At 49.3% G+C, this 13,221-nt stretch overlaps 1 protein-coding gene across 1 annotated transcript in view; it reads left to right on the top strand.

Moving 5' to 3' along the window:
* Nucleotides 1-12,730, top strand: part of LOC135808546 (sushi, von Willebrand factor type A, EGF and pentraxin domain-containing protein 1-like) — a 37,265-nt gene extending 24,535 nt beyond the window's left edge. The window contains exons 43-60 of the mRNA XM_065321751.1: nucleotides 160-333; nucleotides 764-952; nucleotides 1,350-1,523; nucleotides 1,902-2,075; nucleotides 2,338-2,511; nucleotides 2,955-3,143; nucleotides 3,658-3,831; nucleotides 4,111-4,284; nucleotides 4,571-4,744; nucleotides 5,046-5,219; nucleotides 5,669-5,842; nucleotides 6,313-6,486; nucleotides 7,346-7,519; nucleotides 8,005-8,178; nucleotides 8,508-8,684; nucleotides 9,137-9,295; nucleotides 9,684-10,624; nucleotides 11,764-12,730. Of these exons, the coding sequence (XP_065177823.1) occupies nucleotides 160-333; nucleotides 764-952; nucleotides 1,350-1,523; nucleotides 1,902-2,075; nucleotides 2,338-2,511; nucleotides 2,955-3,143; nucleotides 3,658-3,831; nucleotides 4,111-4,284; nucleotides 4,571-4,744; nucleotides 5,046-5,219; nucleotides 5,669-5,842; nucleotides 6,313-6,486; nucleotides 7,346-7,519; nucleotides 8,005-8,178; nucleotides 8,508-8,684; nucleotides 9,137-9,295; nucleotides 9,684-10,624; nucleotides 11,764-11,793 (3,773 nt within the window). The 3' untranslated portion in view covers nucleotides 11,794-12,730. The remainder of the gene's footprint in view (nucleotides 1-159; nucleotides 334-763; nucleotides 953-1,349; nucleotides 1,524-1,901; nucleotides 2,076-2,337; nucleotides 2,512-2,954; nucleotides 3,144-3,657; nucleotides 3,832-4,110; nucleotides 4,285-4,570; nucleotides 4,745-5,045; nucleotides 5,220-5,668; nucleotides 5,843-6,312; nucleotides 6,487-7,345; nucleotides 7,520-8,004; nucleotides 8,179-8,507; nucleotides 8,685-9,136; nucleotides 9,296-9,683; nucleotides 10,625-11,763) is intronic.
* Nucleotides 12,731-13,221: the final 491 nt, after the last annotated feature.

The following is a 13,221-nucleotide window of genomic DNA, read 5'->3' as shown; positions in this document are numbered from 1 at the left end:
TAATAAGAGATTACTTTGTATGGCTCAATGTGCTTGGCGTTCGTACCAACTGTTTGCTGGCCATGCTCTTGGACAAATGCCATTGCTGTGGCTTACTAGATGACTGTATGGCTCATGGTGTTGTGGTGTATTGTTATGTGACTGGTTTGTTTGCTGCAGTTGTCGAGTGCGGAAACCCAGGTGCTCCAGCACACGGCACTCGCAACGGTGACGCCTTCAACTTTGGATCGTCCGTGGCGTTCATATGCGACCCTGGCTACCAGCTGATCGGCGAGCAGAGCATCTTGTGCCAGGCCAATGGCCAGTGGAGTAGTGGCATTCCATCCTGCTCTGGTGAGACCATGCACACACCACACACTGGCGTGTTGCTCTGTGCTATTATCTCGACGCACTTGTGTATACATGTGCAGCCCTTGGGCATTGGGACCCTGTAGCATTGCACAAATGTACAGCCCTTGGGCATTGGGACCCCGTATCATTGCACAAATGTACAGCGTGTTCGATCCACTTAGTGTGCTATGGGGTACCTTGAATAGCTCAACAGATTTCGTCCATAGCTTATGTCTACAGGCAAGGACACCTAGACTGACGATGCTTGCACGTCGGGTCCTCACACACTCTCTCCTCAACCCTGTGGGTGATGACTTTGGTAGCATTGCACCGCAGGCTTTGGTGACTTTGATATCATAGGCCACGCATGCCTGTCTTGATCATAATAATATGTTTAAACAGTGTGCGTGATGTTTGCTGTCCTGTTCTCCAGTTCTTGACTGTGGCGATCCGGGAGTGCCAGCAAATGGTGGCCGTGCGTATTCCTCCAGTGTTGTTGCCAGTACCGTCGAGTACTACTGTAACGTTGGCTACCAGTTGATTGGTTCAGAGACGCGCGAGTGCATGGCCAACACCGATAGTACCTCGGCAGCGTGGAGTGACAGCATGCCAACATGCAGAAGTGAGTGGCAGTAGAGTCTCTCTCTCTCTCTCTCTCTCATTCACGCACACATGTACTCGTACACACACAGACACACACGCACACGCACACTCACACACACACACACACACACACACACACACACACACACACACACACACACACACACACACACACACACACACACACATGTACACACACACATACACACACACACACACACATACACACACACACACACATACACACACACACACACACACACACTCACAGAGGACAGATACTGGTGGGACAATTTCAATACAGGAGAGCACGTGTGCATGCTAAACCAAAATCAAGTAAGGTCTTGGAATTTCCTTCCATAGTCCGCTGTTTAAAATTAGTTTGATCTCTTTGTTTCTATCCCATTTCCTTACAGTTGTTGATTGTGGAGAGCCAGGAAGCGTAACCCATGGCACACGCACTGGCAATGTTTTCACCTACAACGCCAATGTGAACTTTGAGTGTGAAGCGGGCTACAGACTGCAAGGCTCCATGACACGCAGATGCCAGGCATCCGGAGTGTGGTCGGGCACCCAGCCTACTTGCCAAGGTATAGTATGGTGTTGTATTGTGCGTCGTTTGTTTGTGTGTTTGTTTGTTTGTTTGTTTTGTGTGTGTTTGTGTGTGTATGTGTGTTTGTGTGTGTCTTATGCATGTACATGTATATCACCATATCTACCTCTTCTTCAAGTTGGCAGCTACGCAATTCCGAAAATGTGCTACTATCATAGGCATATGTGCACTTTCCCTGTAGTGCTTCATCCTGCTCTGCTTGCATACTAGTATGCACCCTGCTCTTTGCTGTTTGAGCGAGGAATGAAATTCATTGGTACTACAGAAAATGCCCTCGTCTGCTTGTGTAAGTGTGAAATGAGGATGAATGACAGGAGCTGCTGTGTGTTCTGTGTGTTCTATGTCTTATGATCAGTTGTTGATTGCGGCAACCCTGAGTCTATTGCCAGTGGCAATGCTCGCTACTCCACCACGATTTACAGCAGTGGCGTGACATACTCCTGCAACACAGGCTATAACCTGGTGGGTGACAGGACTCGCATTTGTCTCGCATCCGGCCTCTGGTCCAGCGCGGCACCTCAGTGTGTCCGTAAGTAGTTGTGTGTCGTTCTTTTTAAATGTTTATGGCTGTGCAAGGGGGGGGGGGGGGAGGAGGAGCAAATTTTCTTTAGAATGTGTCGTTTCCTCCTTTCATGGGGCCCACGCCATGCAAGTGCTTGTATGTGCCATGATTGTGTTTGGAGTACTGTCGGCTTCCATTTTTACTCTACTAAACATTTGGGGTTGAAGTAAAAACAGCATAGACTCATGCTCAAACCTCATCATGTCCAATTTTACATGCTTTCCTACAGTGATCTCATGCCCCAACCCCGGCATTCCAGCGTACGGTTCAAGAGTTGGCGACGAGTTCACATTTGGCTCATCTGTCAGCTATACATGTAACAGTGGCTACAGGCTAGATGGATCCAGCTCTGCCCGCTGTACGTCCTCCGGCGCCTGGTCGAGCGCAGCACCAACATGTGTCCGTAAGTATATATGTAGCAGTGCATTGCAAGGATTGTGAGGGTGAGGATGTGGGTGTTGGTGTGCATATCTGTATAGTCGTGACAATGATGGTAACTTTCAATTTTAGGGCTAAGGTATCATACTACAGGACACCCATGGTATGCTCCAACTTCAGTCTCATTTCTAAGTTACTGTAAGTCTACACATTTTCAGCCCATTCAAATTCCGGCCTCCCAGGGCGAAAACCCATTTCGGCCGCATCAAATTTTTGGTCTGTACTGCTGCCTGTATACATTGTCACACTGAACCTTGCAAAACAAAATTTCGGCTGCAACAAAAATATTTCGGCCAAACATGACCAGGCCGAAAATAGCCGAAAATAAAATATGCGCCGAATATTTGTTGACTTCCAGGATGTCTACATTCTGATATTATTGTTTTCCACTGTTTGTGTCTTGGTCAGGTCTTGACTGCCGTGACCCCGGCACACCAGCAAACGGTGACCGTGCCCTCAGCAGCACAGTGGTCGGTGCCACTGTTAACTATACGTGTAATGTCGGCTATGTGCTGCGTGGCAGCCAGCAGCGCACATGCGAGACGACGCGCGACGGTCGCAATGCTGCCTGGTCGGCCTCTCTGCCGGTGTGCGACAGTAAGTGCATGGAGCATGTCCTCCCACCAGCCAGACAATGACTTATCTTCTGGGTGATGAACGCTCTGTGTGTGGGCGGGTGGGGAGGGGGTGGGGGGGGGGGGGTGGTACTGTCCAAGCAGAGAGCTCCACCTACGTGGGTGGGTGTTTGCTTAGCTTTAGACCTGCACTGCTTCCAATCTCAGTCGGTGCTGTCTGATGATTGGTTGTTAAACCGTAGAACTCTGAATTACAATAAGTAAGCCCTTACTTTCCGTTGTGTACATCTTGTATATTGTATCTGTATTTGTATTGTATTTGTATTTAGAGGGGCAGTCAGAACAGTCAAATGATGCCCTAATGACAATGGCACCACTGTAGAGAAGCAAATGAAGAGTATAATGGTTCTGTATGTGCGTATATGCGGGTGAGCGACTCCCAGCATGGACCTGATGGCTGTGCATGATGAGCAGACCTTTCACTCTTCTCACTGACCCACCTGGTGTTCCGTGCCTGTTTTCTGTGTTCTGTTTAGTTGTGGACTGCGGTCGTCAGAGTGCGCCTGAGAACGGTCAGATGGCTGGAACAGTGTTCACATACGGTGCTAGCATCGAGTTCTCATGCAACACCGGCTATGCCCTCAGCGGTTCCGAGTACAGAACATGTCAGGCTAATGGTGCCTTCTCCGGAACAGCCGCATCGTGTGTCGGTACGTCAGTTCTAACTATAACTATCAGGTTCCTTGTTGGGTGTGCCCAGTCGGGAGAGGTCTTTCTGTTGAAGTTGTCCTATGAAGCCCTGGCTGATGGCACATAATGATAAGCGACCCTTTAGCACATTTGCATGTTGCTGGTGGTACGGTTTGTATTGCCAGTAAACGGGCTATTGTCTTGTTTTCTTTTTCCCGAAATCACTGTTGTCTTTTGTTGTGTATGTGTTTATGTTTGTATCTGTGTTCCTTGTGTGTGTGTCTCTGCACGACCCCCAGTTGTGGACTGCGGGGACCCGGGCACGCCACGCAATGGCGATCGCACTGGTGACAGCACTATCTACAACAGCGAGTTCAGCTTCACCTGTGACACAGGCTACTCGCTGTTTGGCAGCGTGACGCGCAGGTGTCAGGCATCCGGTGCCTGGTCCGGCAGTCAACCAACTTGCCAGAGTGAGTATACGCCCATGGCGCGATGACGCAATTTGTCCCGCGAACACCGCACACAGCGACCTGGGCATGGTCGTCTGGAGTGTTGAACAGTACATTCCTGATCCCAGCATGCTCACATGCATCACGCATGCAATCCATATTTGGCAATGCACAATGGGCTTGTTGTGCGACCAGTGCCAGCACACTACTGAAGATATTTTCACCGGTCTTTCTGCTTGTCGTTATTGCAATTGTGTTGTTATCGGCATCGCATTCATTCTCTTTTTCACTGCGTGCTGCTGTGCAGTTGTGGACTGCGGAGACCCAGGCACCCCAAGCAATGGTGACCGCAGCGGCCGCCTCACCACCTACCTGAACACGTTCTCGTTCACATGCAACAACGGGTACCGGCTGGTGGGCTCTGCATCGCGCGTGTGCCAGGCCGACGGCCTGTGGAGCGGACAGGAGACATCTTGTGTGGGTAAGTGTGAACAGATGATGTCATCATGGGGGATAGAACAATTTAAGACTGATGCGCAAAGGGTTCAGAAACTAGGTGACTGCTTCCACAGGAAACTCTATACAAACTGCAGGAGATCAGGTGGTTTTTATCTGTCCAAGTGCTTCACTCGACAGCATGAGGCTAGGTCAAAATGTCTGTCCCATACACTGCGTAGTCATACTTCGTGGTCGTGCCTATAGCAATCCTGCTCAGCCGTGTACGGACATATACATGTAAGCACTTGTTTGTGTCTGATTTCTTTTCAACTCCAAATGTACAGCAATCATCTGCAGTGACCCATTGATCCCGGACAACGGTGGCCGTGACGGCGAATCTTTCACGCTCAACTCCAAGGTGAACTACTTCTGCAACCCCGGTTATGCGCTGGTTGGAGCGGAGCAAAGAACGTGCCAGAGCAACGGGCTCTTTGACCTCGCGCTTCCATCGTGTCAGCGTGAGTGTCTCCTGGTAGCACAAATAGGCAATAGTGCGTTGTGGCTGCTCTGCTTTCTGCATGCCAAGGGAACGCCATTGAATGGCATGCCTGTACTAAGAGTGTTATGCTGATGTGTACGTGTGACATTGCTGGCCGGCAGATGAGGATTTAGGCTACAGCTGGCTTCAAAATGGTTCAAATTTTGCCCTGGGTGGCTTGTGGAAAGAATACGCAGCACACCATTGTTGTTTTCGTCTCGTCACCTACGTTGCCAGGTTGCCAAGGCAACACTAAAATTGTATGGCGTTGCCCGAGTGCAGTATGCAGTGTGCACATTGAAACCATGTTTCATTGTTCCTTTCCGCATACATTGTGGGTTGTATTATGTCTCCTTATGAGTACTACACAGCACCTATACCAACACCTACCTACCCATGCTGTTCTCATGGCTTGGTGTTTTTTTCTAGTCATCAGCTGCCCCGACCCAGGCACACCGCAATTCGGCGCTCGCGATGGTGACACTTTCACGTACAGCAGTGTGGTGTCGTTCACCTGTAGTGTTGGCTATCGCCTCATCAACTCACAGCGTCGCATCTGCGAAGCCAGCGGCTCGTGGTCCGGTGTGCAGCCAGTTTGCCTCCGTAAGTGGTCATCTCAACTGTGTGTGTGTGTGTGTGTGTGTGTGTGTGTGTGTGTGTGTGTGTGTGTGTGTGTGTGTGTGTGTGTGTGTGTGTGTGTGTGTGTGTGTGCCGTGCGTGTTCTTTGGGCTCTCCTGTTGAGTCTTTATCCAGTGGTTGCTTGATGTCTCCCTTATAGCGGTAAATACTGATCTGTACTTCGTTACCACGGTTATCATGGCAGCTCGGTCACAGCACCGGATCTGTCCAGCGCTGTGATTGGACCGTTACCAATGGCACACTTGTAAACCTTGCTGTTCCGTTGCCGGGACACAGTAGACGGAGAACCCTGAAAATGGGTACTAGTATGCTGCTTAAAATAGCTGATGCTGGCAAAGATTGTGTGTTTTCATGCATTCAATGAATGAATGAAGATTTCTGACAGAAAAAAAGGATATCTCATCCACGGTACAATCTGCACTTGTCCTGCACAGCGATTGACTGCGGGCAGCCAGAATCTCCAGCAAACGGTGCGGTCGTCGTTGACAACACGTTCTACGAGGGTCAAGCGGCATACACCTGTAGCGTGGGCTACCGCTTGACGGGCAGCACACTCCGCGTGTGCCGTGCCGATGGGCTGTGGTCGGAATCCACGCCCGAATGTCACAGTAAGTTGTTACCCCCGGCCTAGACAAACACGAAGGCAGTGTGATATTCCTCACCTTGCACGGTAGTTTCCGACTTGCTTGCATGCGTATTTTGACGTAACAACTAAGAAGGCTCAGACCCGGATGGGGCTAGGGTGGTTAAAACGTGCGTGCACATGCCCAACACTTGTGTTCAAGGATGTACACTATGCACATGCCCAACACTTGTGTTCAAGGATGTACAGAGTGTATTGTGTTCAAGGATGTACAGAGTGTATTGTGTTCAAGGATGTACAGAGTGTAAACTTGTGTGGTGTGAGGAGTGATGTTTTAAGGCCATGAAGTGGGAAATATCCATGGCAGATACTCATCTACATGTACGTATACAAAGATTACACAGCAATGAAGCAAACAAATTTCTTTCCGCTGTTACTCATACATGTACCGCATTTCCCCGATGATAAGTCGCACTTGATTATAAGTCGCAGCCCATTCTCACGTCCGAACCAAATCGTCTCAATGCATTCACCTAAGTAAGAAATCACACTCGATTGTAAGTCGCACCCCATTCTTTGCCTTTGAAGTTTAGTGTAAAAAGGTGTGACTTACAATCGGGGAAATACGGTACATGCAAAGCATCCCACTAATGATCATGGTACGCGTAGGGTATCACATGCCACTGCAAGCAAGCCAGGTTTGCAGCTACTGCACCGTGTCTTCACTGCTTGAACATTGCCATCTGGTATCTACCCCGGTGTACTGATTCGCAGAGGTATCCGTGAGCAAGACAGGACCATTCCGGATAAGTGGCCTAGCAGTCTACATTGCCTTTATGCTTCGTACAACTAATCCCTTTCCCGTGCATATCTCTGTTCCACAGTTATTGAATGTTGTGCTCTGGAGAGCCCGGCCAACGGTGCTGTCACCATCAGTACCCTCACCTACCAGTCGACCGCACAGTTCACCTGCAACACCAACTACAATCTCGTTGGCTCCCAGACTCGCACGTGCCAGGCCGATGGTACATGGAGTGGAACCCACACCTCTTGCACACGTAAGCCACCGCATGCACATCCAGTCATTCATGCGTACAGTCATTCATACATACATGTACAGTACTCGTACACGCATACACACTTGCACACGCACAAACGCACGAACACACATGTGCGCACGCAAGTGCACGCGCGCAAGCTCACATGCATTTGCAAGCGAAATCCTCTGCCGGCGCTGAGGAGGTGTTTGCATGGCAGTGTGTGTGTGTGTGTGCGTGTGCGTGCGCGTGAGTGTGAATGTGTGTATGTGTGCGTGCGTGAGTGTGTGTTTGTGAAAGGGAAGAAATGGTTCTGTGTGCAGAAATATTCTGTATTTCTGAATTTTCGCTCCTCTTTGCAGCACCGTCAAACATAAGTACACATACTATAGGTGCTTTCCCGCAGCAGTAGTAGTAGTGTAATACACTACTCACTAGTGAAACTAAACTTGTCTTTGCTCTTGCCTTCTGTCTCTTTCTTGTTGTTGTTGTTGTTGTGGTTGCAGCGGTGCTTTGTACTGACCCTGGTACACCCGTACATGGGTCCAAGGTCTCATTCAGCCTGGCCGTGGGCGGGGAGATCGAGTACGAGTGTCAGACCGGATATCGTCTTGTCGGACAGCAGACCATCACCTGCCAGCCAAACACCGAATGGTCACATCCCGTGCCGACGTGTGAAAGTAAGGAAATCAGGATTAGTGCCACAATTACACGGTGGATATGTGATTGGGGTGTAAGATATATCTTGCACACATCCTCCACACCGTGATAGTATTTTTTTTGGTCCTTGCTTCGCTCGCGTGGTCGCGTGCACGTGCGCGCATGTGTGCGTGTATGTGCGAGGGCGCGTGTGCGTGTGTAGATGTGTGTGGTAGTGGTGTATGGGGGGGGGGGGGGGGTCGTGTATTCTTGTACTTCGAATCTCTCTGCAGAGAAACTGTACTTCGAAGTAGAATGTTTGGTCGTGTCCGAACATTAAATCTTTGTCGTTTTTGTTTGTGTGTTTTAGTTATCAACTGCGGCGATCCGGGTGCAATCATCAATGGAGAGAAGTCTGTGTCAATGTTCAACTATGGCGAAACCGTCCACTACCAGTGTGACCCGTTGTTCACACGCAATGGCCCACCCAACATCACCTGCCAGATCACCGGCAGATGGACACCGCCTCCGCCGACATGCGACCCAGGTATGCTGGCTGCTCTCCGGTCCTTTCTCACGAGCTCTTCTCTTTGAGTTTACTGCTGTGTATTCAAGTACCCTGGTTAGAACATACCCTGCATGTAACATACCCTGGGTAGAAATACCCTGGACGTAGCATACCCTGGATGTAATATACCCTGGATGTAACATACCCTGGATAGAACATACCCTGGATAGAACATACCCTGGATGTAACATACCCTGAATGTGTCATTTTAAAGATGTACAAGAGACAAATCTGCCAGAAATTCAAGTATATTGTAATATGGAAATGCAGACATATTTTTATTCCGCTTGTTATCATTATTCGACTATGTTTCTCAGTGAGTTTGTCGTTGTGTATGTCCAGTGGCTGTGCGGCCTTTGAGCTAGAGTCGGTCGGGTCTTTTGGATTGCTAAGTTTGGTTTGCGCTTATTTGTTGTTTGTGTTTCCTGCAGACTGCATTGTCAGCGCCTGGGGAGACTGGCAAGCATGCAGTGCCACCTGCGGAGACGGTCAGAGCATTCGTACGCGTGTTGTGCTCCGCAGCCCAGAGGGAATTGGCCGTGCCTGCCCCGTGCTGCAAGATACCCAGTCGTGTAACCTGCGTTCATGCGGTAAGTGATCTAGTGTCCGTTTGGTGGTGAACTACCAACTACGATCGCTCATCTACATGCAGGTTTAGTCTTGGGGGACTTGGCTGGCTGTGGCACTTAGTACTCCCTGCGCGCAGAGGGATTCTTGTCATCAACTATTCCTTTGGCAAGGGAGTGCGCGATGATGAACAATGTATGCGTGTGTTCACACCCGGTTGCGCATGACTGTGTGTCCCTCTGTCTGTCTGTTCATCCGTGCATCTGTGCGCACATGTATGTGTGTGTGTGTGTGTATGTGTGTGTGGTGTGGGTGTGGGTGTGTGTGTGTGTGTTTGTGTGTGTGTGTGTTTTTGTGTGTGTTTGTGTGTGTGTTTGTGTTTGTGTGTTTTCTTTCACATTGTATCTACAGTCCTTTGTGACGGTCGCCTCCAGGAAGGTGCAATAGAGTATCAAATCCGCACACAGAACCGCAGCGTTGCCAGCGATGTCATGATTGTTGTCGACGAGTCTGCCAGTATGGAGGGAGAGCACGCCTGGTTGCCGGGAATGATTGAGAACTTGGAACGGTCGCTGATTGAGCGGCAGATCGGAAACTCTCCGACGCTACCAAACATGTATTCTCTGGTTGGCTATGGACAGCGCGATAACAACCTGCCCAAGCTCTATCCTCATGCATACGAGGACGGCCAAGGACGGCGACTGTTCCCGGCAAGGTCCTTCCCATCAGCTGCCCAGGGCTTGTTTGCCGATGACCTTGGAAAGACCGAGGATGGATACTTGGCTATCAAGTACGCTCTAGATGAAATCCCACTGCGCAGAGGACAGGATGTCATCTACAATGTCATCTTCATCAGTGACGAAGATCGTGACACCTTGCCTGGCGGTGAAAACCTCACAAGACCAGTAATGAAGAGAACGATGAGAAACATTCATGGCAAGGGCGCATTGCTCAACGTGGTGGTCGATCAGCAGTTTGCATGCGGCGACACCCCGGCGCTGGGAGTGGACTTCAACAGGAAGGGTTACGTGGAACAGCTGAACACGGGCGGTGAGTTTAACACATGCGATAGAGGTCGCCTGACATCCTTCTATGAAGGCACACGGAGAGACTTCACCACACTGGCGCTGGAACTGTCCGGTGCCGCGTGGGACATAAACTTGCTGCGTCGCGGTGGACCAACGGCCGTTGCCTTCACCGGAGCGTTCACCCAAGTGAAGACCAGCGAAGTGCTGAGACAGATCGACCTGTGCCGTATCTGCACCTGTCAAGATGACGGTGAAACAGGAACGTTGGCCTGCAGACCTGCCAATAACCAGGATGATTGCAAATGCAGAAACCGGGGAGGCCAGGTACGTTTCACTATCATGTACACTGCACTGCAGTACCCACTAACTCTACACGAGTGATGGTTGTTGTTCGTTGTCTTCTCGACATCCATGTGTTGTTGGCGTAGCATAGGTTGATTTACAAATGTTGTCCCTGTTCAGTCATGGTTTGGGGTTGCCTTGTGCAATTCCCTGGTGCAGTCTTGATAGTGTCACAACATTAGTTGTAGAGAGTAACATCACAGTCAAAGTGTGTTGTAACTTACTTGAAGTAAAGTGAAACAGTACTGAATGTCAAGTACCCTGGATATAGCACACTGCATACTACAGGATATACTATAGGATACAACACACTGGGTACTATAGGATACAACACACTGGGTACTATGAGGATACAACACACTGGGTACTATGAGAATACAACACACTGGGTACTATGAGGATACAACACACTGGGTACTATGAGGATACAACACACTGGGTACTATAGGATATAAAGTACAATCATACCTCGTTTATCCGGGCGTTCCGGGACGGGGCACTGCCCGTAACTTCGAAATGTCCGTATCTGCGGATCACATACATTTTGTTGGGAATAGATATGGCATATGACATCACAAAAGACTCTAAAGGGGTAGTGATTTTTCCACTGAAGCTCGCCCAAAGGGTGCCTGGTAGACCAAAGTGCCCGTGTTTTTGGGGTCCGCATATTCGACGTATGAGTATACTACTGTTTTTGTTAGAACCCTGCATCATACTAGAGGAGTGATTTGAATTTGGCATGGTGTGTGTACAGCTGAGCTGCAGTTGAGCCGTAGGAGGCCGACTGCAATTCTGCTTGTATGCACTGCATCACTACAATGGTGTAATCCAGGACTCCCGCCATGACAGTTATCCATTTGAGCTGCACACTCTGGTCGCGGGGTCATTTCATGTGCATGTCTTGTAGTCTTGTTTAGATTTGAGGGTGATGAGCACGTGCTGTGTATCACCAATACAGAATGAGGGGGTTGGCAATTTCATGTTGCTGTGTTTGTGTCAGCATGGGTGTTCTGACACCACGTGCCCTTCACCACCTCATCCGTGTGTGACTTTATGGGACACTGACTTTTGCGTGCGTGTGTTTGTCCGTTTGTCTGTGTGCCTGTGTTCCATGCCAACAGTTTGTCAACGGCGCATGCGTAGAACCCTGAAGCGCAATGAGACGCTCCCATTGGCGAAATCCATCTAAGTAATTGATCATCCCCACGCAGGGGTTGTGTTCATACTTCATCTCAAGATGGTCATCAACTAACATTCGGTGCTGGCTATGGAAGTTCGGCGAAACATTGACGAACACAAAATTGAACTCAAGATGTCACTGTACTAAATTGATCACAACTCTCGTTTATCCTCGTGCCTTTGCCTGTGTCTGTTGTTCTCCGCAGTTGTACTGCTTGCGTACTGCCTGCAAGAATCATAGTACATGGTGCTGTGTGTTCTCTCACAGACAGACCATGTTGCTTCTGCTGTTGCTAGTGCTGCTCCTGCTCCTGTAGCAGGCCACATGATCACAATCTATTGCCTTTCACTTTTCCAGACCTCTCTGGGGGATTTATAACCGGGCTCTTGGCCCTTTCTCTGAACTTCCACCCGCTCAAGTAAAACAATCAGTTGCTGATGCTTGTAACCAGTAGTGCGTTTTGCGCGTTATCCTAATCTCGTTTACGTCGCTGCCACTACATCCGTTGCTGCTGCTGCTGTTGATTAGGCAATTGTAATCACACACCCACGCACATATGCACACGCAGGCGGCAGCTGGTCCCATAGTTCGTCTCCGTTCTCTCCCATTTGCCCTCATTGCTCTCAGACTCGACACTGGCTTGCGTGCCGGACAGCAATGCTCACAATTCTGTACTACAACCTCCAGTTCTACTGTGTGTTTGCATCACTCATTGCAATGTGCGCATCTGCATCATCAACATTTTATATTGCCTCGCTCTTGTTCCATTTTGAGTATACTGCCTTCTAACTCGTACTGGCCATGAGCCTCTCGGCTTGGCTGGTGGTCCGAGTTAATGGAATTCTTGTCCGAGTTACTGCTTTGCTTCACGAGCATTGATTTTTTCTCCGAGAATTTGGCTGACTGGATCAAGCTGGTGTCAACATGACAGGCAGGCCCTGGGTGTCGAAGGTGGTGATGCTAGCTCAGTAGTAAAACAGTATTAATTGTCATGTTTGTACTTGTAGATTGCTGGTTCCTTGACGCGCATGCACTTTGCAACGTCCTACGCAAATAGTAATAATTATCCTTGAAGGTCAGCTCTTTTCCCCATAAATAAAAAAATGGCACATACTAGGTGGGTGTATTTGTTGTTGCATGGTGTTTATTTTGGACCGTGGTGTGAGTTATAATTCCATCAAACCGTGGTGACTTTCATGCACGAATGGCCAATTCTGTACAGGCATTTTGGAAACCCAGCCGGATTCAGTTATTTCTGGATATGGAGAGAAAAGGCCTTAATTAATTGCGAGACGATGGCGACCTGTGCAAGTGCAGCAAACACTGTATGCACGATCCATGGCCATGACTTTTAGAGTAATGGTGAGTACAGCCCAGGGAGTAATACAATACTGCATTG

This window comes from Sycon ciliatum, chromosome 2 (assembly GCF_964019385.1).
Source record: "Sycon ciliatum chromosome 2, ocSycCili1.1, whole genome shotgun sequence".
NCBI lineage: Eukaryota > Metazoa > Porifera > Calcarea > Leucosolenida > Sycettidae > Sycon > Sycon ciliatum.
Note: the sequence above shows the minus strand (reverse complement) of the source record. Positions and strands in the feature narration are given on the sequence as shown.